Source organism: Pseudoliparis swirei, unplaced genomic scaffold (assembly GCF_029220125.1).
Source record: "Pseudoliparis swirei isolate HS2019 ecotype Mariana Trench unplaced genomic scaffold, NWPU_hadal_v1 hadal_25, whole genome shotgun sequence".
NCBI lineage: Eukaryota > Metazoa > Chordata > Actinopteri > Perciformes > Liparidae > Pseudoliparis > Pseudoliparis swirei.
The window spans coordinates 2,103,056-2,130,682 of record NW_026613261.1 but is presented as its reverse complement, the minus strand read 5'-3'; the positions used below and the strand labels follow the sequence as shown (position 1 = coordinate 2,130,682).

At 48.6% G+C, this 27,627-nt stretch overlaps 1 protein-coding gene across 1 annotated transcript in view; it reads right to left on the bottom strand.

Moving 5' to 3' along the window:
* Window positions 1-6,741: 6,741 nt before the first annotated feature.
* Window positions 6,742-27,627, bottom strand: part of pex5lb (peroxisomal biogenesis factor 5-like b) — a 23,861-nt gene continuing 2,975 nt past the window's right edge. Inside the window, exons 2-13 of the mRNA XM_056410477.1 lie at window positions 19,046-19,139; window positions 17,379-17,534; window positions 16,509-16,632; window positions 16,282-16,348; window positions 15,731-15,820; window positions 15,492-15,611; window positions 15,062-15,205; window positions 14,902-14,972; window positions 12,512-12,697; window positions 10,366-10,531; window positions 10,131-10,288; window positions 6,742-8,278 (exon numbers count right to left, since the gene is read on the bottom strand). Of these exons, the coding sequence (XP_056266452.1) occupies window positions 8,089-8,278; window positions 10,131-10,288; window positions 10,366-10,531; window positions 12,512-12,697; window positions 14,902-14,972; window positions 15,062-15,205; window positions 15,492-15,611; window positions 15,731-15,820; window positions 16,282-16,348; window positions 16,509-16,632; window positions 17,379-17,534; window positions 19,046-19,139 (1,566 nt within the window). The 3' untranslated portion in view covers window positions 6,742-8,088. The remainder of the gene's footprint in view (window positions 8,279-10,130; window positions 10,289-10,365; window positions 10,532-12,511; window positions 12,698-14,901; window positions 14,973-15,061; window positions 15,206-15,491; window positions 15,612-15,730; window positions 15,821-16,281; window positions 16,349-16,508; window positions 16,633-17,378; window positions 17,535-19,045; window positions 19,140-27,627) is intronic.

The window sequence follows — 27,627 nt, the reverse complement described above, 5'->3', positions numbered from 1 at the left end:
TCTCTAGGGGTCCTCAGGGGTCTTCAGGGGTCTCTAGCGGTCCTCAGGGGTCTTCAGGGGTCTCTAGCGGTCCTCAGGGGTCTCTAGGGGTCCTCAGGGGTCTGTAGCGGTCCTCAGGGGTCTCTAGGGGTCCTCAGGGGTCTTCAGGGGTCTCTAGGGGTCCTCAGGGGTCTTCAGGGGTCCTCAGGGGTCTCTAGCGGTCCTCAGCGGTCCTCAGGGGTCTCTAGGGGTCCTCAGGGGTCTCTAGCGGTCCTCAGGGGTCTCTAGGGGTCCTCATGGGTCTTCAGGGGTCCCTAGGGGTCCTCAGGGGTCTCTAGGGGTCCTCAGCGGTCCTCAGGGGTCTCTAGCGGTCCTCAGGGGTCTCTAGGGGTCCTCAGGGGTCTCTAGCGGTCCTCAGGGGTCTCTAGGGGTCTCTAGGGGTCCTCAGCGGTCTCTAGGGGTCCTCAGGGGTCTCTAGGGGTCCTCAGGGGTCTCTAGCGGTCATCAGGGGTCCCTAGGGGTCCTCAGGGGTCTCTAGCGGTCCTCAGGGGTCCTCAGGGGTCTCTAGCGGTCCTTAGGGGTCTCTAGCGGTCCTCAGGGGTCTCTAGCGGTCCTCAGGGGTCTTCAGGGGTCCTCAGGGGTCTCTAGCGGTCCTCAGGGGTCCTCAGGGGTCTCTAGCGGTCCTCAGGGGTCTCTAGCGGTCCTCAGGGGTCTCTAGGGGTCCTCAGGGGTCTCTAGCGGTCCTCAGGGGTCTCTAGCGGTCCTTAGGGGTCTTCAGGGGTCCTCAGGGGTCTCTAGGGGTCCTCAGGGGTCTCTAGCGGTCCTCAGGGGTCTCTAGCGGTCCTCAGGGGTCTCTAGCGGTCCTCAGGGGTCTTCAGGGGTCCTCAGGGGTCTCTAGCGGTCCTCAGGGGTCTTCAGGGGTCCTCAGGGGTCTCTAGGGGTCCTCAGGGGTCTCTAGCGGTCCTCAGGGGTCTCTAGCGGTCCTCAGGGGTCTCTAGGGGTCCTCAGGGGTCTCTAGCGGTCCTCAGGGGTCCTCAGGGGTCTCTAGGGGTCCTCAGGGGTCTCTAGGGGTCCTCAGGGGTCTCTAGCGGTCCTCAGGGGTCTCTAGGGGTCCTCAGGGGTCTCTAGGGGTCCTCAGGGGTCTCTAGGGGTCTTTGTTGACTTAAGACGTTCCCATGATGCACTCTGGTGAGTCTGCTGCACGGAGGAGGAAAGAGCCTTCTCCTTCTTCTCCTTCTCCTTCTCCTTCTCCTTCTTCTTCTCCTTCTTCTTCTCCTCCTCCTCCTGTGGGTCGTTCTGTGGTCTGTGAGTCAAAGTTTCTGTAAACTCAACACAAAACAGTCTGTGAGGAAACTTTCTCTGTGGGTGGTTTGGTTCCTCCTCTTCCTCCTCCTCTTCTCCTCCTCCTCCTCTTCCTCCTCCTCCTCCTGTCTGCGTTCTGTTTCTAAATGTTTATTATCATCCTCCTGCTCACACACACACACACACCCTCCCTCAGATAAGGGGGGTGTGGTCTTCAGGATGATGAAATATGATCAAACAGCAGAGAGAGTTCCTCTGAATCTGACTGAAGCTGATAGAGACACACACACATACACACACACACATACATACACACATACACACACACATACACATAGACACACACACATACACACAGAGACACACACACATACACACACACACATACATACACACATACACATACACACAGAGACACACACACACACACATACACATAGAGACACTCTCTTGGCTCTCTTCGGAGGCGGTCGCATTTTCTCTCCCTCTCCTCCCCATGACCTTCCCTTCCCTGCTTGGCTTCTCTCGTCATGTCTTGTCTTGTTTTATACTTGAGAGACTCTCTCCTCATCGCTCTTCGAACTAAAAACCATGGACCGATCAACTGATCATCTGATCAACTGGTCTCTCAACGCAATTGACACCGTCTTCTCGACGAGAAGCTTGGGTTTGGGGGAACCTGCCCGTCCTGCCGGGACGTTGCAGCTGGTTACACGATGGACGTGTCGTGTGCCTAGCAGCCTTTCCGTGGAGGACGTAGATGACATCTACCTATTCGGAACTATGATTACAGGATTTCTGCTGTTTGGATTTGGCGTTGCCCTGGTTTATCGGAAAATTAAGGAAACGGTGACAGCCGTTAAAAGCCCCTAAGGCTGCCCGACGAAATTGGATCGATTTGAAAAATGGGAGGAAAGTGGTGGAATAGCAGGTGCGCAAATTGGATGTAGCTGCTGGCAGACCAAACAATCCCAATCTTATCTGCTTTCGGCTCCTTCAGCCAGGACAGTGCCTTGGCCAAGGCCGTTCACAGGAACAACAACTCCCTGAAGATCGCTGAAGTGAGAACCTCTCATTCCTTCCCCTATCCACAGACACCTGTGGTTGTTTTCTCCAGGACCTTTCAAGGCTATCTCCATGGCAACGACCATCTTGCGGACTGAGAACTCTGTCTGTTGTGGCCTGGGGGAGGACGACATACCAGAACACGCACACACGAACTTTCAATAATACTGATTGCATTCACTACCCCCCTCCCCCCATCCCACGCCTTCGCCTGCTTTTCACCCCCAGTGGGACCGGACGGGGCTGTGGCTGGCGCTGCTATGTTGGCGCCGGACCGGCTGGCTGCTTGTCGGTGCTGGTTACCTTCTGCCCCAATGGATGGGCTTAGATCACCCAGTTGTTGGATTACCTCCCCTCCCCCCTTCCTACTCGTTGCAAGTCATGTCTAAAATGTATGTGCTTATGTGCTAAGGTGTTTTCCTGCTCCACACTGTACCCCTCTCGGGGCATAGTCGGGGGGTTGGTGTTTTTTCTCGCCTTCTTCCCTCATGTTATGCTGTAATCTTTCATCCACCCTTTCTTGTAATTTCGATGCTTTTGTACCTGTACTCTGGCAAACGACAAATAAATATATCAATCAATCAATCAAAGACACACACACATATACACACACACATACATACACACACACATACACACACACACATGTTTATATACAAATATATATATACATAAAACAAATGTTAAAAAATATATGTAAATAATAATAAATATATATATATACGTATAATATATTTTATTTAATATATATATTTAAATATATATATATTAAAATATATATTTCTTTATATATATTTTGTGTTTGTTTCATCGCTGCTGTCTAAACTTAAAACCGGGTTCCTTTATTAATACGGGTGATTGATTAGTTTCAGATCAAAGGAGACGATCAGTCAGTATCAGTTGTTTATTTTCTAAAATATTAACATATCATGTTTACATGATTATGGTCTGTACAATAAACCAATCAACAGACCGATCAATCAACCAACCGATCAATCAACAGACCGATCAATCAACAGACCGATAAATCAATCAACAGACCGATCAATCTACCAATCAACAGACCGATCAATCAACAGACCGATCAATCAACCGATCAAAACATTCCCCTCTCAGCTTGACGATAACAAAAAGTTAAAGAACCTCATTTAGTTTCCTTTGACTGACATGACTGTGACCTCTAGATGACCTATACATGACTGTGACCTCTAGATGACCTATACATGACTGACCTCTAGATGACCTATACATGACTGTGACCTCTAGATGACCTATACATGACTGTGACCTCTAGATGACCTATACATGACTGTGACCTCTAGATGACCTATACATGACTGACCTCTAGATGACCTATACATGACTGTGACCTCTAGATGACCTATACATGACTGTGACCTCTAGATGACCTATACATGACTGTGACCTCTAGATGACCTATACATGACTGACCTCTAGATGACCTATACATGACTGACCTCTAGATGACCTATACATGACCTGTGACCTCTAGATGACCTATACATGACTGTGACCTCTAGATGACCTATACATGACTGTGACCTCTAGATGACCTATACATGACTGTGACCTCTACATGACTGACCTCTAGATGACCTATACATGACCTGTGACCTCTAGATGACCTATACATGACTGTGACCTCTAGATGACCTATACATGACTGTGACCTCTAGATGACCTATACATGACTGACCTCTAGATGACCTATACATGACTGACCTCTAGATGACCTGTACATGACTGACCTCTAGATGACCTATACATGACTGTGACCTCTAGATGACCTATACATGACTGTGACCTCTAGATGACCTATACATGACTGTGACCTCTAGATGACCTATACATGACTGTGACCTCTAGATGACCTATACATGACTGACCTCTAGATGACCTGTACATGACTGTGACCTCTAGATGACCTATACATGACTGACCTCTAGATGACCTGTACATGACTGTGACCTCTAGATGACCTATACATGACTGACCTATAGATGACCTATACATGACTGTGACCTCTAGATGACCTATACATGACATGTGACCTCTAGATGACCTATACATGACTGACCTCTAGATGACCTGTACATGACTGTGACCTCTAGATGACCTATACATGACTGTGACCTCTAGATGACCTATACATGACTGTGACCTCTAGATGACCTATACATGACTGACCTCTAGATGACCTATACATGACTGTGACCTCTAGATGACCTATACATGACTGTGACCTCTAGATGACCTATACATGACTGACCTCTAGATGACCTATACATGACTGTGACCTCTAGATGACCTATACATGACTGTGACCTCTAGATGACCTATACATGACTGACCTCTAGATGACCTATACATGACTGTGACCTCTAGATGACCTATACATGACTGTGACCTCTAGATGACCTATACATGACTGTGACCTCTAGATGACCTATACATGACATGTGACCTCTAGATGACCTATACATGACATGTGACCTCTAGATGACCTATACATGACTGACCTCTAGATGACCTATACATGACTGACCTCTAGATGACCTATACATGACTGTGACCTCTAGATGACCTATACATGACATGTGACCTCTAGATGACCTATACATGACATGTGACCTCTAGATGACCTATACATGACTGACCTCTAGATGACCTGTACATGACTGTGACCTCTAGATGACCTATACATGACTGTGACCTCTAGATGACCTATACATGACTGTGACCTCTAGATGACCTATACATGACTGACCTCTAGATGACCTATACATGACCTGTGACCTCTAGATGACCTATACATGACTGTGACCTCTAGATGACCTATACATGACTGACCTCTAGATGACCTGTACATGACCTGTGACCTCTAGATGACCTATACATGACAGGTGACCTCTAGATGACCTATACATGACTGTGACCTCTAGATGACCTATACATGACTGACCTCTAGATGACCTATACATGACCTGTGACCTCTAGATGACCTATACATGACTGTGACCTCTAGATGACCTATACATGACTGTGACCTCTAGATGACCTATACATGACTGACCTCTAGATGACCTATACATGACATGTGACCTATAAAAGACCGGTGACCTCTAGATGACCCCTGGCCCAGTGACCTCTAAATGACCTGTGGCCTCTAGGTGACCTCTAAATGACCTGTGACCTATATATGACATGTGCCCTCTAGGTAACCTCTAAATGACTTGTGACATCCAGGTGACCTATAAATGACCCATGACCTCTAGATGACGGTGACGTCTAGATGACCTCTGGCCCAGTGACCTCTATATGACCTGTGACCTCTAGGTGACCTCTAAATGACCCATGGGCCAGTGACCTCTATATGACCTGTGCCCTCTAGGTGACCTATTAATGACCCCTGACCCCAGTTTAAGGTTAAATGTGATCGTTAATAGTGTAAAGACTGACATGCTCCAGCAGCAGGAAGTGGGACGAGCAGACCGCCAAAATAAAAGACAGAAGTGGACATTTACGTTAATGCTTTGTTAATAATGTGTGTTTATGTTTTATGGCTTTTAGATTTAAAGGGAAGAACCTGATTGGACGATGAGTCTCTTTATATTCTTCCTCCTCTTCATCACCACCTCCCTGAGCTCTTCTTCATCACTCCTCTTCGTCACCACCTCCCTGAGCTCTTCTTCATCACTCCTCTTCGTCACCACCTCCCTGAGCTCTTCTTCATCACTCCTCTTCGTCACCACCTCCCTGATCTCCCTCTTCATCACTCCTCTTCGTCACCACCTTCCTGAGCTCCTCTTCATCACTGCTCTTCGTCACCACCTCCCTGAGCTCCCTCTTCATCACTCTTCGTCACCACCTCCCTGAACTCCCTCTTCATCACTCCTCTTCGTCACCACCTCCCTGAGCTCTTCTTCATCACTCCTCTTCGTCACCACCTCCCTGAGCTCCTCTTCATCACTCCTCTTCGTCACCACCTCCCTGAGCTCTTCATCACTCCTCTTCGTCACCACCTCCCTGAGCTCTTCTTCATCACTCTTCGTCACCACCTCCCTGAGCTCTTCTTCATCACTCCTCTTCGTCACCACCTCCCTGAGCTCCTCTTCATCACTCCTCTTCGTCACCACCTCCCTGAGCTCTTCATCACTCCTCTTCGTCACCACCTCCCTGAGCTCTTCTTCATCACTCCTCTTCGTCACCACCTCCCTGAGCTCTTCATCACTCCTCTTCATCACCACCTCCCTGAGCTCCTCTTCATCACTCCTCTTCGTCACCACCTCCCTGAGCTCTTCATCACTCCTCTTCGTCACCACCTCCCTGAACTCTTCATCACAAGTCAGTCTTAAATATGATTTAAAGAGGAACTACATTGTTTGGGTTTTATTGACAAACGAGGAGCAGCATTCAAAACAAGAGGCAGGTAAACAACAACAAGAGGCTTCAGGCTCAGCAGGTAAACAACAACAAGAGGCTTCAGGCTCGGAGCGAATAGAAAACACCTGTGGGTTGAGAGGCTCCGCCCCCAGGAGACAGGAAGTTAAAGGGTTGTGATACAACGAGTCTTTGGTTCCAGAGGGTCCACATGAGACCCCACAGTCCACATGAGACCACATGAGACCCCACAGTCCACATGAGACCCCAGAGTCCACATGAGACCACATGAGACCCCACAGTCCACATGAGACCACATGAGACCCCACAGTCCACATGAGACCCCAGAGTCCACATGAGACCACATGAGACCCCACAGTCCACATGAGACCACATGAGACCCCACAGTCCACATGAGACCACATGAGACCCCACAGTCCACATGAGACCCCAGAGTCCACATGAGACCACATGAGACCCCACAGTCCACATGAGACCCCAGAGTCCACATGAGACCACATGAGACCCCACAGTCCACATGAGACCCCAGAGTCCACATGAGACCACATGAGACCCCACAGTCCACATGAGACCCCAGAGTCCACATGAGACCCCACAGTCCACATGAGACCCCAGAGTCCACATGAGACCACATGAGACCCCAGAGTCCACATGAGACCCCAGAGTCCACATGAGACCACAGAGTCCACATGAGACCACATGGGACCCCACAGTCCACATGAGACCCCAGAGTCCACATGAGACCACATGAGACCCCACAGTCCACATGAGACCCCAGAGTCCACATGAGACCCCAGAGTCCACATGAGACCCCAGAGTCCACATGAGACCACATGGGACCCCACAGTCCACATGAGACCACACAGTCCACATGAGACCACACAGTCCACATGAGACCCCAGAGTCCACATGAGACCCCAGAGTCCACACAGTCCACATGAGACCACATGAGACCCCAGAGTCCACATGAGACCCCAGAGTCCACATGAGACCACATGGGACCCCACAGTCCACATGAGACCACACAGTCCACATGAGACCACACAGTCCACATGAGACCCCAGAGTCCACATGAGACCCCAGAGTCCACACAGTCCACATGAGACCACATGAGACCCCACAGTCCACATGAGACCCCAGAGTCCACACAGTCCACATGAGACCACATGAGACCCCACAGTCCACATGGGACCCCACAGTCCACATGAGACCCCAGAGTCCACATGAGACCCCAGAGTCCACACAGTCCACATGAGACCACATGAGACCCCACAGTCCACATGAGACCACATGAGACCCCACAGTCCACATGAGACCCCCTCAGGCGTGGCCCCCGTGGAAGGCCCTGGTCAGCAGGTCCAGGTCTCCGGCCTCGGCGGCCTCCAGCAGCTCGGCTCGGTCCATCGTGGAGACGGCGGTCCGGAGGCCGGTCCAGATGACCTCCGACATCTGCTGACGGCTGCAGCTCTTCTGCTGGTTCAGGGCCGCCAGGAAGTTACTGACCGCCTCCCTGAGGACCAGACCAGGACCGGGTTAGACCAGCACCGGGTTAGACCAGGACCGGGTTAGACCAGCACCGGGTTAGACCAGGACCGGGTTAGACCAGCACCGGGTAAGACCAGGACCGGGTTAGACCAGCACTGGGTTAGACCAGGACTGGGTTAGACCAGGACCGGGTTAGACCAGGACCACGTAACATCTACTGGAATCACACGAACAAATCAAACCAAGTGCCTTGTTTTTACAGTATTCTAGTAAGTTTTAGCCCACTTTGGTCCTCTAGTGGTTTAGCCCACTTTGGTCCTCTTGTGGTTTAGCCCACTTTGGTCCTCTAGTGGTTTAGACCACTTTGGTCCTCTCGTGGTTTAGACCACTTTGGTCCTCTCGTGGTTTAGCCCACTTTTGTCCTCTAGTAGTTTAGCCCACTTTGGTCCTCTAGTAGTTTAGCACACTTTGGTCCTCTCATGGTTTAGCCCACTTTGGTCATCTAGTAGTTTAGCCCACTTTGGTCCTCTCGTGGTTTAGCCCACTTTGGTCCTCTCGTGGTTTAGCCCACTTTGGTCCTCTCGTGGTTTAGCCCACTTTGGTCCTCTCGTGGTTTAGCCCAGGGGTCCCCAAACCCAAAAGTGAATAAATAAAGTTTTAAATTTTTTTTTAAAAAATCAGTCGGAAAAATATTTTATTTTGAAAAAGGACCGGATCCACCCTTGTGTCTGAGCCGCGTTCAGGAGTCTTAAGGTTCGGGTTTATCGCTGCAGGCGAGTCTCACGCGCCGAACCCTCTGCTGGCGGCACAGTGACAAAGAATCTAAAACATATTCAACCTGCTCAATGAATTCTGTCACTTCAGGGAAATGACAACTGTTTTCAAGTTGGCCGATAAAGTCGCTGCTGCAGGGCGAGTGAACAGCGGAACATTCTACATGTTTCAGACGTTGACCGGGTGGAAGAGGCTTTTAAAAGAGTTTGAGCGGTACTCCAACCACAAAAGACCCGACTGCAACAGAATAGACCTGCAACCCATTAGTAAACAAACCCACCCGGTGAATCGAGCCGTCCGAGCAGAAGAACATGTGTTGGAGATGCAAATGACGGTGGCCTTAAGGGACATTTCACACAACAACTCTGTGTTCTAATGACAGCGACCAGAACTCTGTGAGGAGCAGCGGACCAAACACACGTCTGTGTCTCCGTCTCCATTAGCGGCTCGTTGCAGGTAAACAAGCAAACGGCTCACACTCATTCGGCGTCATGATGAGTTGTAGTTTTGGCACTTTATGCCCTTCGTATAATTGTATGACGTCATATTTATTACGTCATTTATATCGCCGGTCCGTGGAAATTATTTCTGACACGGAACCGGTCCGTGGCTCAAAAAAGGTTGGGGACCACTGGTTTAGCCCACTTTGGTCCTCTCGTGGTTTAGCCCACTTTGGTCCTCGTGGTTTAGCCCACTTTTGTCCTCTAGTAGTTAAGCCCACTTTTGTCCTCTAGTAGTTTAGCCCACTTTGGTCCTCTCATGGTTTAGCCCACTTTGGTCCTCTAGTAGTTTAGCCCACTTTGGTCCTCTCGTGGTTTAGCCCACTTTGGTCCTCTCGTGGTTTAGCCCACTTTGGTCCTCGTGGTTTAGCCCACTTTGGTCCTCTAGTAGTTTAGCCCACTTTGGTCCTCTCGTGGTTTAGCCCACTTTGGTCCTCTCGTGGTTTAGCCCACTTTGGTCCTCTCGTGGTTTAGCCCACTTTGGTCCTCTCGTGGTTTAGCCCACTTTGGTCTAGGTTTTTATTACTTTGGTCCTCTCGTGGTTTAGCCCACTTTGGTCCTGCATCCTGTGTAAATCCAGGCAGTAGCCTCGGCCCGTCTCACCTGTGCGCCCCCAGGTGGAGGCAGCTGATCCCCAGGTTGTATCTGGACCGGATGAAGCCGGGCTGCAGGGCCAGGGCTCTGGTGTAGGCCTCCACCGCCTCCTCACTGCGGGCCCCGTTGGCCAAGGTGGCCCCCAGACGGTTCCACAGCAGGTAGTCCTGAGGACCAGGGTCATGACATCATCACTGGGTCATGACGTGTGTGTCTCTGTATGTGTGTGTGTGTGTGTGTGTACCTGGGGTCTCACTGACAGCGCTGCACTGAAAGCCTCCACCGCTCTGTTGAAGTCACAGCTGAGGTTGAAGAGAACCCCGAGTCCGGTCTGCAGGTCTGGATCCACAGAGTCCAGATTCAGGAAGACCGCATCCTGGAAGAGGACCAGCACGTCCTGCAGCTCAGCACTACACACACACACAGAGACACACACACACACACACACACAGAGAGAGACACACACACACAGAGACACACATATAGAGACACACACACATAGAGACACACAGAGACACACACACACAGAGACACACATATAGAGACACACACACACACACAGAGACACACACACAGAGACACACAGAGACACACACATAGAGACACACACACACACACACAGAGACACACACACACACAGAGACACACACACAGAGACACACACACACACACACACAGAGACACACATATAGAGACACACACATACAGAGACACACAGAGACACACACATAGAGACACACACACACATAGAGACACACACACACACACAGAGAGACACACACACACAGAGACACACATATAGAGACACACACACACACACACAGAGACACACATATAGAGACACACACACAGAGACACACACAGAGGTACACACACACAGAGAGGTAGACACACACACACAGAGACACACACACACACACAGAGAGAGGTACACACACAGAGGCACACATAGAGACACACACACACATAGAGACACACAGAGACACACACACACACACAGAGACACACACACACACACACAGAGACACACATACACACACAGAGACACACACACAGAGACACACACACACACAGAGACACACACACACATAGAGACACACACACACACAGAGACACACACACACACACACACACAGAGACACACACATACAGACACACACACATACAGACACACACACACACACACACAGACACACATATAGAGACAAACACACACATACAGAGACACACAGAGACACACACATACAGACACACACACATACAGAGACACACACACACAGACACACATATAGAGACACACACACACAGAGAGAGAGACACACACACACAGAGACACACATACAGAGACACACACACACACATACAGAGACACACACAGACACACACACATAGAGACACATACACACAGAGACACACACACACAGAGAGAGAGACACACACACACACATACAGAGACACACACATACAGAGACACACACACATACAGAGACACACACAGACACACACACACACATACAGAGACACACACAGACACACACACATACAGAGACACACACACACACACACATACAGAGACACACAGAGACACACACCCACACATAGAGACACACACACACACACAGAGACACACACACACACACACAGAGACACACACATACAGACACACACACATACAGAGACACACACACACACACACAGACACACATATAGAGACAAACACACACATACAGAGACACACAGAGACAGACACACACACATACAGAGACACACACACACAGACACACATATAGAGACACACACACACAGAGAGACACACACACACACAGAGACACACATACAGAGACACACACACACACATACAGAGACACACACAGACACACACACATACAGAGACACACACACATAGAGACACATACACACAGAGACACACACACACAGAGAGAGAGACACACACACACAGAGACACACACACACACATACAGAGACACACACATACAGAGACACACACACATACAGAGACACACACACACACACATACAGAGACACACACACATACAGAGACACACACAGACACACACAGACACACACATACAGAGACACAGACACACACACAGACACACACACATACAGAGACACACACAGACACACACACATACAGAGACACACATACAGACACACACACACAGACACACACACAGACACACACACATACAGAGACACACACAGACACACATACAGAGACACACACACAGACAGACACACACACACACAGACACACACAGACACACACACACACACATACAGACACAGACACACACAGACACACACACACACACACACACACAGGTTGCAGCAGGCTGAAGGTCTCGTTGTCCTGCAGGTCTTGGTACCTGGCTGTGGGGGTCCGGTTCCCCCTCGGTGGACTCCGGGGGTCCAGGACCAGGTCCTTGTACCGCGGGTTGTGTGAGATCCAGTGCCGCAGCGCGCCGCTCGCCTCCCGCTGCAGCCCGCTGTTGGTGAAGCTCACGGCCAGCGCCATCAGAGCCGGCAGGTTGTGGGGGCGGAGCTCCAGACACCTGCACAGGTGAGCCGTTAGCTTAGCATTTGTTAGCTCAGCAGCCGTTAGCACGCGGCATTGTAATTATAACAATAATGAAACAATATTCAATCATCAGAGCTGCTGAGGTGTCAAACACACAACAAGACAACAGGAAGCAGAGACAACAGGAAGCAGAGACAACAGGAAACAGAGACAAGATGAAGCAGAGACAACAGGAAACAGAGACAACAGGAAGCAGAGACAAGAGGAAACAACAGGAAACAGAGACAACAGGAAGCAGAGACAACAGGAAACAGAGACAACAGGAAGCAGAGACAAGAGGAAACGACAGGAAACAGAGACAACAGGAAGCAGAGACAAGAGGAAACAACAGGAAACAGAGACAACAGGAAGCAGAGACAATGGGAAACAGAGACAACAGGAAACACCAGGAAACAGACACAACAGGAAACAGAGACAAAAGGAAACAGAGACAACCGGAAGCAGAGACAACAGGAAACAGAGACAAGATGAAGCAGAGACAACAGGAAACAGACAACAGTAAACAGAGACAACAGGAAGCAGAGACAAGAGGAAACAGACAAGACGAAGCAGAGACAACAGGAAGCAGGAAACAGAGACAACAGGAAACAGACAACAGGAAACAGAGACAACAGGAAGCAGAGACAATGGGAAACAGAGACAACAGGAAACACCAGGAAACAGACACAACAGGAAACAGAGACAACAGGAAACAGAGACAAGATGAAGCAGAGACAACAGGAAACAGACAACAGGAAGCAGAGACAACAGGAAGCAGAGACAATAGGAAACAGGAAACAGAGACAACAGGAAACAGAGACAACAGGAAACAGAGACAACAGGAAACACCAGGAAACAGACACAACAGGAAACAGAGACAACAGGAAACAAAGACAACCGGAAACAGAGACAACAGGAAACAGAGACAACAGGAAGCAGAGACAATGGGAAACAGAGACAACAGGAAACACCAGGAAACAGACAACAGGAAACAGAGACAACCGGAAACAGACAACAGGAAACAGAGACAACCGGAAACACCAGGAAACAGACACAACAGGAAACAGAGACAACCGGAAGCAGAGACAACAGGAAACAAAGACAACAGGAAGCAGAGACAACAGGAAGCAGAGACAAGAGGAATCAACAGGAAACAGAGACAAGAGGAAACAACAGGAAACAGAGACAACAGGAAGCAGAGACAATGGGAAACAGAGACAACAGGAAACACCAGGAAACAGACACAACAGGAAACAGAGACAAAAGGAAACAGAGACAACCGGAAACAGAGACAACAGGAAGCAGAGACAACAGGAAACAGAGACAAGATGAAACAGAGACAACAGGAAGCAGAGACAAGAGGAAACAGACAAGATGAAGCAGAGACAACAGGAAGCAGGAAACAGAGACAACAGGAAGCAGAGACAATGGGAAACAGAGACAACAGGAAACACCAGGAAACAGAGACAAGAGGAAACAACAGGAAGCAGAGACAATGGGAAACAGAGACAACAGGAAACACCAGGAAACAGACACAACAGGAAACAGAGACAAGATGAAGCAGAGACAATAGGAAACAGGAAACAGACAACAGGAAGCAGAGACAAGAGGAAACAACAGGAAACAGAGACAACAGGAAGCAGAGACAAGAGGAAACAACAGGAAAGAGACAACAGGAAACAGAGACAACAGGAAGCAGAGACAATGGGAAACAGAGACAACAGGAAACAGACACAACAGGAAACAGAGACAACCGGAAACACCAGGAAACAGACAACAGGAAACAGAGACAACAGGAAACAAAGACAACCGGAAACAGAGACAACAGGAAGCAGAGACAATGGGAAACAGAGACAACAGGAAACACCAGGAAACAGACAACAGGAAACAGAGACAACCGGAAACAGAGACAACCGGAAACACCAGGAAACAGACACAACAGGAAACAGAGACAACCGGAAACAGAGACAACAGGAAACAAAGACAACCGGAAACAGAGACAACAGGAAACAAAGACAACATGAAGCATAGACAACGGGAAGCAGAGACAAGAGGAAACAGGGACAACAGAAAACAGAGACAACCGGACACAGAGACAACAGGAAGCAGAGACAACAGGAAGCAGAGACAACGGGAAGCAGAGACAACAGGAAGCAGAGACAACAGGAAACAGAGACAACAGGAAACAGGAAGTCGGACCTCTGCAGCGCCGCCGTGGCCGCCGGCTCGTTCTCGTTCTCCGCCTGCGTCGTACCCAGAAGCTGCCAGGCCTGAAAACACAGAGTCACTTCCTGCCGTGACACACAGTGATGACATCATCACACGGAGCGCCCCGTCCTGGTCGGGGACCCCGGCCCACCTCAGAGTCCTGGGGGTCTTGCAGCACGGCGGCCTCCAGCAGCAGCACGCCGGCCCTCAGGTCCCCGCCGCCGGCCCTCTCCTGGCCCTCAGCGAAGGCGCTGGGCCAGTCCAGGTACGGGTTGTTGGGGCTGAAGGAGTACGCCTGAGGAGCAGGCCGCTTTCACAATTAGAATTATTATTATTACGATTATTATTATCATTATTTGGGTCCAACGGGGATACTAAAAAGATAATGATCGTGGGCGGAGCCGTCTCGATGGGCCCTCGTGAGGAGGGTCACTGCAGGGGTCAACCGTCGTAATAACCTGTTCTTAGGGGCGTAAACGGGGGCGGAGCCTCCTGGGCTAAGAGGTGGGACCCCTTCGGTAAAGGGCCGAGGGGTCAAAGGTTACAGGGACACTGTTAGTGGGAACATGTTTTCAACCAACCATCTCCACAGGCGAGTCGCTGGGCGGGGGGGACCCCGGGCCCTCAGAGTCCTCCAGCCAGTTCCTCCGGGCCAGCTCCTCCCACTCGGCCTGCATCTTGTCCCAGAACTCTGTGTCCGACTGAAAGGCCAACAGGTCAGGGTCACTGGAGCAGACCGGTTCTAGTTCGGATCATAGTCCGGATCATAGTCTGGATCATAGTCCAGATCATAGTCCTGGACATGAGGACATGGTGGTACCTCCACTGCAGCCTTCGCTCTGACAAACTCGTCCTCCAGAGACTCGTTTCTACCGAAGAGGGAACGAGTCCGTCTGGAGGCAGCAACGTCCTACACACACACACACACACACACACACACACACACACACACACACACACACACACACACACACACACACACACACACACACACACACACACACACACACACACACACACACACACACACACACACACACACACACACACACACACACACACACACACACACACACTTAAAGAGACAGTACCGTCTAACTATGGCCTACTGACCTGTGGGGGGGACGGGGGTACTGACCTGTGGGGGAGGCGGGGGTACTGACCTGTGGGGGACGGGGTACTGACCTGTGGGGGACAGGGGTACTGCCCTGTGGGGGGGGGGTACTGACCTGTGGGGGGAGGTGGGGGTACTGACCTGTGGGGGAGGTGGGGGTACTGACCTGTGGGGGACAGGGGTACTGACCTGTGGGGGCGGGGTACTGACCTGTGGGGGCGGGGGTACTGACCTGTGGGGGGACGGGGGGTACTGACCTGTGGGGGGGATGGGGTGTCCAGCTCGTGGACGTCGAAGGAGTTCTTTGTTTTTAACTCTGCAGACCTGAAGGGACGGAAGGCAGAGCAGTGAGAGACCAGGAGAGACCAGGATAGACATGGGGAGACCAGGGGAGACAAGAGGAGACAAGAGGAGACCAGGAGTGACCATGACAGACACAGGGAGACCAGGAGTCTCTGTGACACGCTGTGATTGGTTCTCTTACCACAGCAGTTCTCTGGAGGTGGATCTCTCCTCCGGTCTCCTCCTGTGTCCCCCGTCCTCCACGTCCAGGTTGACCGCATCCCATTTGTCCAGAGGGGAGGACCGACCGCCTGCAGACACAGGGACTAGACCATGATGGAGACACACAGGGACTCGACCATGATGGAGACACACTACAAACTTATATAGAGACTAGTACACCAGAAGGTCTCGAAGCTTCAATAGAGACCAGTACACCAGAAGGTCTAGAAGCTTCTATAGAGACCAGTACACCAGAAGGTCTGGAAGCTTCTATAGAGACTAGTAACCAGAAGGTCTAGAAGCTTCTATAGAGACCAGTACACCAAAAGGTCTAGAAGCTTCTATAGAGACTAGTACACCAGAAGGTCTAGAAGCTTCTATAGAGACCAGTACACCAGAAGGTCTCAAAGCTTCTATAGAGACCAGCACACCAGAAGGTCTAGAAGCTTCTATAGAGACTAGTAACCAGAAGGTCTAGAAGCTTCTATAGAGACCAGTACACCAAAAGGTCTAGAAGCTTCTATAGAGACTAGTACACCAGAAGGTCTAGAAGCTTCTATAGAGACCAGTACACCAGAAGGTCTCAAAGCTTCTATAGAGACCAGCACACCAGAAGGTCTAGAAGCTTCTATAGAGACTAGTAACCAGAAGGTCTAGAAGCTTCTATAGAGACCAGTACACCAGAAGGTCTAGAAGCTTCTATAGAGACTAGTACACCAGAAGGTCTAGAAGCTTCTATAGAGACTAGTAACCAGAAGGTCTAGAAGCGTCTATAGAGACTAGTAACCAGAAGGTCTAGAAGCTTCTATAGAGACTATTCCATATGATAATGTGGTTTAGTCTGCAGTACCTGAGTCCAGGGAGACCCTCTCGGGGGTTCTGGGGCTGGCAGGCAGATGTTCCACCTCCACCTGGATGAGCTCCGTCTCGTCTGGTCTGGCCCGGCGCCGAGGGCTCCTGGAGCCTGAGGAGGAACGCTTCTCTTCCTCCCTCCTCCAACCCCCCCCTGCTGCCGGATCACTGAGGTCCACCAGATCCAGAGCAGATCCAGACAGGAGGGAGGAGCAGATAGACAGGGGACAGACAGGAGGAGCAGACAGACAGGAGGGATGAGCAGATAGACAGGAGGGAGGAGCAGATAGACAGGGGGGAGGAGCAGACAGACAGGAGGGAGGAGCAGATAGACAGGAGGGAGGAGCAGATAGACAGGAGGGAGGAGCAGACAGACAGGAGGGAGGAGCAGACAGACAGGAGGGAGGAGCAGACAGACAGGAGGGAGGAGCAGATAGACAGGAGGGAGGAGCAGATAGACAGGGGGGAGGAGCAGACAGACAGGAGGGAGGAGCAGACAGACAGGAGGGAGGAGCAGACAGACAGGAGGGAGGAGCAGACAGACAGGAGGGAGGAGCAGACAGACAGGAGGGAGGAGCAGATAGACAGGAGGGAGGAGCAGATAGACAGGGGATTGGAGCAGACAGACAGGGGGGAGGAGCAGATAGACAGGAGGGAGGAGCAGACAGACAGGAGGAGGAGCAGATAGACAGGAGGAGGAGCAGACAGACAGGAGGGAGGAGCAGATAGACAGGGGGGAGGAGCAGACAGACAGGAGGGAGGAGCAGACAGACAGGAGGGAGGAGCAGATAGACAGGGGAGGAGCAGACAGACAGGGGAGGAGCAGACAGACAGGAGGGAGGAGCAGACAGACAGGAGGGAGGAGCAGATAGACAGGAGGGAGGAGCAGACAGACAGGAGGGAGGAGCAGACAGGGGGGAGGAGCAGACAGACAGGAGGGAGGAGCAGATAGACAGGAGGGAGGAGCAGACAGACAGGAGGGAGGAGCAGATAGACAGGAGGGAGGAGCAGATAGACAGGAGGGAGCAGACAGACAGGAGGGAGGAGCAGATAGACAGGGGGGAGGAGCAGATAGACAGGGGGGAGGAGCAGACAGACAGGAGGGAGGAGCAGATAGACAGGGGGGAGGAGCAGACAGACAGGAGGGAGGAGCAGATAGACAGGGGGGAGGAGCAGACAGACAGGAGGGAGGAGCAGATAGACAGGGGGGAGGAGCAGACAGACAGGAGGGAGGAGCAGACAGACAGGAGGGAGGAGCAGATAGACAGGAGGGAGGAGCAGACAGACAGGAGGGAGGAGCAGACAGGGGGGAGGAGCAGACAGACAGGAGGGAGGAGCAGATAGACAGGAGGGAGGAGCAGACAGGGGGGAGGAGCAGACAGACAGGAGGGAGGAGCAGATAGACAGGGGGGAGGAGCAGATAGACAGGGGGGAGGAGCAGACAGACAGGAGGGAGGAGCAGATAGACAGGGGGGAGGAGCAGACAGACAGGAGGGAGGAGCAGATAGACAGGGGGGAGGAGCAGACAGACAGGAGGGAGGAGCAGATAGACAGGAGGGAGGAGCAGACAGACAGGAGGGAGGAGCAGACAGGGGGGAGGAGCAGACAGACAGGAGGAGGACAAGAAGAGAAGCGAGGAGGAGGTGCTAATTATCAGGAGTCTACCTGCGGTGTTGGAGGTGAGGGTAGAAGGGGCGTCGCCCCGGCTCTCTGACAGGAAGTCATCGATGGACGGACTCAGCAGAGGTCGATTCTCCTGCTGGAGAGAGTAAATAACGTGAAGATTATATAATGACGTGTCTTTACGTTTCTTTGCGTCTGTGTTGCCTTAAGGCTTTTTCTATTTTGTTTAGATCTTGTATTAATTTCCAAAGATAATTAATATAAATATAATGTGTTTGTTTCCGGTTAAACTACTTCCGGTTGGGCCACTTCCGGTTCCGGTTCTACTAGTTAAATAGTGGCCGGTTTTAGCACTTCGGGTTGAGCAGCAGCCGAGGACAGCATGCTTCACCGAGAAGCACCAAAGAGGCAATGTCGTGAGTGCTTTGACGATGGCAATTTATGTTATCACTCTGTTTGTGAATGTAGCCTAAGTGTTTGTATTGTCTTTGTTTTCAGTTTTTACCACAATGCACGTTAAAGGAGGAAAAAGTAAAGCAAATGGAAAGTACTTCGACTCTGTCTTCCTTGAACGTCGGTTTAGCTAGGTGTTAACTCAGAGTTCACACGCTCTGCCCGAGACATCATAGTAAAAAGACAAGCATTGGATGTTTCGAAGTGAACAAGATGGCTGCCAACGACAAATTGTCACTCCAGAGCTCGGAGCAGCATGACTGCGGCATCCTCAGCAAGTGTGGCTCATGTTCGGGCTAAAGCAGAAGCTGCTAAGGTTAGAGCATCATATGCTACTCAAGAGGCTAAGCTGAAGATGGAAAAAGCTGCTAGGGAAGCAGAGAGAATGACAAGAGAAGCTCAAATTCAGTTGGAGGCCGTACGAATAGACACAGAGTTAGAAGTTCTGGCACTACAACGAGAAGCTGATGCTACCATGATGGAAGCTAAAGTGCTAGAAGGTGCCGAAAGAATGCAAGTTGAAGATGGCCGATCTGAAGCAGAGAGTGTGAAAGTTTAACGTACGAGTGAATATGTTCAATCACAAAACCATCTTCAGAATCTTTGTCCTTCAGCGCCGTGCTCACCTGCTTCCTCAGTCCATGCAGAGTCACGTACCAGCTATGTAACACGGGATCCAGTTACAAGAGACACTGCATCACAAACCAACTACAGGCCTGGAGTCAAAAGAAGCGAACCCGGTGCGAACGTCGATGCACAGTCATATGTTCCACAACAGAGTCTTGCCACAAGCGCGCCACCTCTGGCAGAGCCTTTGGCACAGTATTTAGCACGACGAGACCTTGTCCATTCAGGACTGTACCACTTTGATGATAAGCCTGAAAATTATCGCGCATGGTGCTCTTCATTAGTTGGAATGCTTCAGCAGTCCAACTATTGTTCTTGTAATCTTTAATAAACTTATATTTCTTCTATTTCTTCCGTACCTTTTTTGTCCCTTTTCATCTCCTTCATATATTCAGCTATTTAAACACTTCAAATATTAAAAAATTCTGCTTCTTCAGGATTAGATTAGAATGACTTTTCATATTTCAAATGTTTCAAATTTTTGTATATTTAAATACTTTAATGCTATTTTTAATTCATCAGTTCCTATGTAGAAAATATTCAACATTAAAAAGCTTACAGTATCTTCATATTTTCAGCAAATTCAGCTATTTAATTTTTCTTATGTTCAGATAGCCTTCAGCTATTACTGTATATTTTCAAATATTTTTTATCTCTTCATATTTTCAAATTATTAATTTTTTTATGGAATAAATAATGAATGGGATCCAATGGGGGAAATCTTAAAATCCGCTTCAACTTGTTCAACTTTAAAAGCTTACAATATCGGCATACATTCAGCTAAAGAAACAATTCCACCTTTAAAATGTTGACAAAAGTGTTAGCTATAACTTTATAATTCAGCTTCCTTTCATATCTCGTATAGTTATTTAATTGTAACCATTTTAGTTTTGTGTTTTTCCGCTCCTCCTGGACTTTACAATGGGTGTGTGTGTGGGACCTTAGAGCTGTGACGTCATCGCTAGAGGGGACAGCTGCGTCAGGATCAAGCGGAAATTATTTTTGTAAATCGTCACTACGGCCATAATTATTACTCTTTAGGCATAATTTTTTGATAAAGTAGTAGGGAATCTTGTGCTTGTCGTAGACATGTGACTATGGAATCCAACAGTTTCCCAGATTTTTCTAGAGAAGCCTTAAAGAGGGTGGAAGTCCACCTTTCTGCTCAGTCATCTCCATTGTAATTCTGAGCACCTTTCAACTTTTTTGAAGCAAACAGGAACATTTTCTGAACTGCGATTAAACTCATTTCTTAACCTAAAAAATATTTAAGGACATGTAAACGTTCACAAAAGCCTTGAGCATCTCCTAATGTAGACGTCTTTAGGATCAGAGTTATAGTTCTCTGTCAAATCCAAATGTTCTGACAGGTTGCTTCATCAGATTCTGACCTGTCTGTCTCTCACTAACACAGGTGTTTCACGTTAGGCTAATCAGTGGCGGATCTCACACACAGTCTTGTTTATCATACATTATGAACCACTAAACAGACCAAAGGTTTGTGCGCGTGGCCACCTGTGCGTGCGCGTGTGTCTTTAAATGGAGAGATAGAGGAGAACCAGCATTTGAGTTTTTCAGGTCTCATTTAACCCACAAACATATCGGCGCGTTCGGCTCAATCTTTCCTCTATTGATTCTACCATTTTGGTGATTTGATCATGTTTTTTTTGGCAGGGTTTAACAAATGCTTTTGTAGAAAATCCACTCGGTGTTTAGATCGTCTATCCTTCACGCTGGTTTCTCCCTCTCTTTCTTTATTTATCTTTCTCCTTCTGACTCAATTTCTTTCTCTCTCTTGATCTCACGTCTGACTTTCCTCCCTCTCTCTTATTTCTTGGATTGTGATTCATATCTTTTTTAATATTTAGAAGATAAAGTTTTGCTTATCTTTTTCAGTTATACATTTCCACCCAATATGTTTGTGCTTCATTATTTTCAGCAGTGTTAATATTAATCTGATTTATTGAAGGGACCGTAATGTCTAGGTTCTGGCAAAGCATCAGAAGAGACGGCACTTTGCCTGTGAGGAGAGAGAGATATTGTGTCTGCAGCTCAAGGGCAGCTACACGCCTGACAGTATTCAACATTCACACTTGTTATCAGTATTTACACATACCAAGAGGGGCGCACGGCCAACAGACAGCCCCCACCCGGGGTAAGGGGGGTGGGATATGCACCTGTGACGAGATCTGGGTATAAAAGATTGAATCTTAATGTGAGGGGAAGTGTGAGTTTTGGGCCTCGACTTGCATGTTGAGGAGAGCTCCCCGGGTGATTGCAATCGCTGGTGAGCGTTTGTACTTTGCTTTTGTTCAGTGAATAAACGTCTCCTCAAAGGAGAGAACTACAGCAGACTGTGGATCGTATTATTGTAGAAGCTCTTCCAGGCTGTCAATTCTGAATTACGTTACAGCAGGAAGTTTCCCTTTTTGATATGTTCAGATGTTTAAGCTATTTTCAGCATATTTCAGCTGTTGGCAGCTATTTTCAGCTTTGTTCAGCTTTAAAAAAAAGATATTTCAGCTAATTTCAGACATTTGCAGTTATTCATTTCATATTTCAGACATTTGCAGTTATTCATTTCATATTTCAGCTATTTTCAGACATTTGCAGTCATTCATTTCATATTTCAGCTATTTTCAGACATTTTCATCTATTTTCAAACATTTTCAGCAATTGTTTTTATTTTTCCGCTTCAAGCTTTCAAATGTTAGCATTCCAACGCATTTTCAGAAGGAAATGCTCTTTCTAGTTAGACAATGCCATTGCCGAAGTTCACCTCACAGCAACACAATAATTAGACCTCATGACTAAATGGCTGGGGAGTGAATCTGGTGAACGGGTGAAGCGCATACGCTCTGGGTACGTAAGCAACCCCCATCTGGCTTTACGCAAGGCATGGGAGAGACTGCGTGAGTGCTATGCCGCTCCTGAAATAATTGAGAGGTCTCTGTTTCAGCGGTTGGACGCAGTCCCCAGGATTACAGCGAGGGATCACGCCAAACTACGTGAACTTGGAGATCTGCTCATGGAAATCCAAGGCGCTAAGGAAGATGGTTACCTCACTGGCCTGTCGTATCTGGACACATCACGTGGAGTTGGACCAATCGTGGACAAGCTTCCATTTGGACTTCAGGAGAAGTGGGTCACGGTACAAAGAAGAAAACCATGGGCGGTTCCCTCCATTTGATTATTTTTGCAACTTTGTGTGCCAGGAGGCGAAGATGCGCAACGACCCTAGCTTCATGTATCAAAGTCGCATCATACAGCCATCAAAGCCAGATAAATTGATAACAAAGAATTTCAACACTAACAGACCCATCTCGGTCAACAAAACGGACCTTTCTTCGACACATGATGACCTTAACAATAACTGTCCATTACACAACATGCCTCATCCACTGAACAAATGCAGAACATTCAGGAAAAAACTCCTCAATGACAGGAAGGCTTTCCTTATGGAGAAGGGACTATGTTTTAAGTGCTGCTCCTCTGTCTTGCACCTTGCCAAGGACTGCAAGTCCTCCATAAAGTGTTCGGAATGCGGAAGTTCCTATCATGATGCAGCCATGCATCCTGGTCCATCCCCTCACACTTTCCCGTATCTCAAAGCCTCTCCACTATCACAAGAGCACGGCGGGGAGGAGGATGATCCTGCTGACACGGCTGATGTTAGAACAAACTGCACAGAAGTTTGTGGTCCAGGTCAGTGGAGCCGCTCATGTGCAAAGATCTGCCTCGCAAAAATATATCCAAAGGGTTCCAAGGACATGGCTGTGAAAGCCTATGTAATTCTAGATGACCAGAGCAATCGCTCACTAGCTAGACCAGAGTTCTTCAAGCTTTTCAGTGTGGAGAGCAAGCTATTCTCGTACCACCTCAGAACTTGCTCTGGCACCGTAGAAATATTTGGCAAGAAGGCAGAAAGATTCCAGATTGAGTCGCTGGATGGAGAGGTTCTCATCTCTCTCCCACCTCTCAGGGAGTGTCAGGAAGTACCGAACAATCGGTCTGAGATTCCGACACCAAGCGCTGTTTTACACCAGCCTCATCTCCATCACATTGCCAAACACATCCCGAAATTAGATCCAGAGGCACAAATACTCCTGCTACTCGGAAGAGATGTCCTTCAAGCACACAAGGTCCGGCAACAAGTCAACGGACCACATAACGCCCCCATTGCTCAACGACTGGACCTGGGATGGGTAGTTATAGGAGAGGTGTGTCTGGGTAACGTACATAAGCCGACAGTCAACACGTTCAAAACCAATGTGTTGGACAATGGCCGTTATTCAATTCTTCAACCCTGCACAAACTTCATGCATGTCAAGGAACCACAGCAAAACATTAACCAGCCTGACAAGACAACAAAGAGGATGCTAGGTGAGACAGTGTTCGATCGAACTGAACATGACAACTCAGAAATCCGATCACAAATACAAACCTGTGCCACTTGTCTGGAAGAACCAAGACTAACCTCTGACTGCTTCCAACGCTTCTCCACCTTTGCCTCTCTAGTAAGAGGAGTAGCATTCCTGGTTCACAGAGCAAGATCCTTCCAACACTCAAACCAAACCAGCAAATGCAAAAGCTGGCACACATGCAACTTACTTCGTACTCCAGAGGAAATGGCCCAAGCAAGGAATGTTATCCTTCAAGCAGCACAAAGGAAGTCTTTTGCAAAAGACTTGACAGCTCTCAGAGTCAAGGAAACGGTGTCCAAAAACAGTTTGTTGCTGAAACTCAGTCCAACTTTGGAGGACAATCTCATCTGCGTTGGAGGCAGACTAAAGCACTCCAACCTCGCAACTGCAGAAAAGAACCCAATAATTCTGCCCAAAGATAACCATGTCTCTCTACTCTTGACTCGACATCACCATCAGCATGTGAAACATCAGGGACGTCACCTGACAGAAGGAGCGATCAGGGCGGCAGGACTGTGGATCTTGGGAGGGAAAAGGTTAATCAATTCAGTACTTCACAAATGCATAATCTGTCGCAAACTGCGGGGAAAACTGGAAGAGCAACGAATGGCCGACCTGCCACCTGAACGTCTCAAAATATGTCCTCCTTTTACATATGTGGGCCTAGATGTGTTTGGACCTTGGTCTGTCATAACCAGACGCACGAGAGGAGGACAGGCAGAGAGTAAGCGATGGGCCATCATGTTTAGCTGTATGAGTTCAAGGGCTGTACATGTTGAGATAATCGAGTCGTTGGACACATCCAGTTGCATAAACGCTCTTCGGAGGTTCTTTGCATTAAGAGGACCTGCAAAACAGCTCCGATCTGATTGCAGTACCAATTTTATTGCCGTGTGCAAAGAGCTTAAGATGGACAAAGAGGTGCAGAGGTACGTCAGCGAGCAAGGGTGCAGCTGGGTATTCAACCCACCACATGCTTCTCATATGGGAGGTTCTTGGGAACGCATGATTGGCGTTGCCAGAAGAATCCTCAATTCAATGTTTCTTCAGCAAAACCTTCGGCTGACACACGAAGTGCTTTGCACACTAATGGCAGAGGTCACAGCCATCATTAACGCACGACCACTTGTTCCCGTGTCTACAGATCCTGAGGAACCCTTCATACTCTCACCATCAATGCTCCTTACACAAAAGATAGGCGTTCCACCTCCACCCGGAGACTTCACAGACATGGACCTGTACACAAAGCAGTGGAGACAAATCCAAGCTCTTGCCAACCAGTTTTGGACACGTTGGAGCCGGGAATACTTACCAACCTTGCAACACAGACAGAAGTGGACATTGCCACGGAGAAACCTGCAAGTGGGAGATCTAGTTCTGCTCAGGGACAAACAGAATGCCCGCAATTGCTGGCCTATGGCAAGGATTATTGCCACGTTCGCCGGAAAGGATGGACATGTAAGAAAGGTTGAAGTGAAGACAACTGATCAAGGCAGTGTAAAAACCTTTCTTAGACCAATCACAGAGACTGTTCTACTTCTACCCAAGGACTGATCAAGAGTCGAATGTTTCTCCACACTGCAACTTTGTAGTGACCTCATATAGGTCAGGCGGGGAGTGTGTTGCCTTAAGGCTTTTTCTATTTTGTTTAGTTCTTGTATTAATTTCCAAAGATAATTAATATAAATATAATTTGTTTGTTTCCGGTTAAACTACTTCCGGTTTGACCACTTCCGGTTCCACTAGTTAAATAGTGGCCGGTTTTAGCACTTCGGGTTGAGCAGCAGCCGAGGACAGCATGCTTCACCGAGAAGCACCAAAGAGGCAATGTCGTGAGTGCTTTGACGATGGCAATTTATGTTATCACTCTGTTTGTGAATGTAGCCTAAGTGTTTGTATTGTCTTTGTTTTCAGTTTTTACCACAATGCACGTTAAAGGAGGAAAAAGTAAAGCAAAAGGAAAGTACTTCGACTCTGTCTTCCTTGAACGTCGGTTTAGCTAGGTGTTAACTCAGAGTTCACACACTCTGCACGAGACATCATAGTGTGGTGACCCACATACAGACGGTGAGAGACATTCACCTAAGAGCTACTGTGCCTTTAAGAGTGGCGGGTTATTTAGTCTAGGGCTTCCGTTTCCGGAATGGGGTTGTTGTCACGCTGCTATCTTGATGCACAAGTATTGTACATGTTATGTGGAGTTGGAGTAAACTACCTCGACTGCAACTACGTCTACTGCCTCGCTGTTTCCTAACTCTACAATAGCGTCGTTTCTTTCTTTACATCATTTCTTTACGTTGTTTCTTTGCGTCGTTTCTTTCTTTACGTCATTTTTCTACAGTACTCTACAGTCCTCTACAGTACTCTACAGTCCTCTACAGTACTCTATAGTCCTCTACAGTCCTCTATAGTCCTCTACAGTACTCTACAGTCCTCTACAGTACTCTATAGTCCTCTACAGTCCTCTACAGTACTCTATAGTCCTCTACAGTACTCTACAGTCCTCTATAGTCCTCTACAGTACTTTATAGTCCTCTACAGTCCTCTACAGTCCTCTACAGTACTCTATAGTACTCTATAGTCCTCTATAGTACTCTACAGTCCTCTACAGTCCTCTATAGTCCTCTACAGTCCTCTACAGTACTCTACAGTACTCTACAGTCCTTTACAGTCCTTTACAGTCCTCTACAGTACTCTATAGTCCTCTATAGTCCTCTACAGTCCTCTACAGTACTCTATAGTACTCTATAGTACTCTACAGTCCTCTATAGTCCTCTACAGTACTCTACAGTACTCTATAGTCCTCTACAGTACTTTATAGTCCTTTACAGTCCTCTACAGTCCTTTACAGTCCTCTACAGTACTCTACAGTACTCTACAGTCCTTTACAGTACTCTATAGTCCTCTACAGTCCTCTACAGTCCTCTATAGTCCTCTATAGTCCTCTACAGTACTCTATAGTACTCTACAGTACTTTATAGTCCTTTACAGTCCTTTACAGTCCTCTACAGTACTCTACAGTACTCTACAGTACTCTACAGTCCTCTACAGTACTCTATAGTCCTCTATAGTACTCTACAGTCCTCTACAGTCCTCTACAGTACTCTATAGTCCTCTACA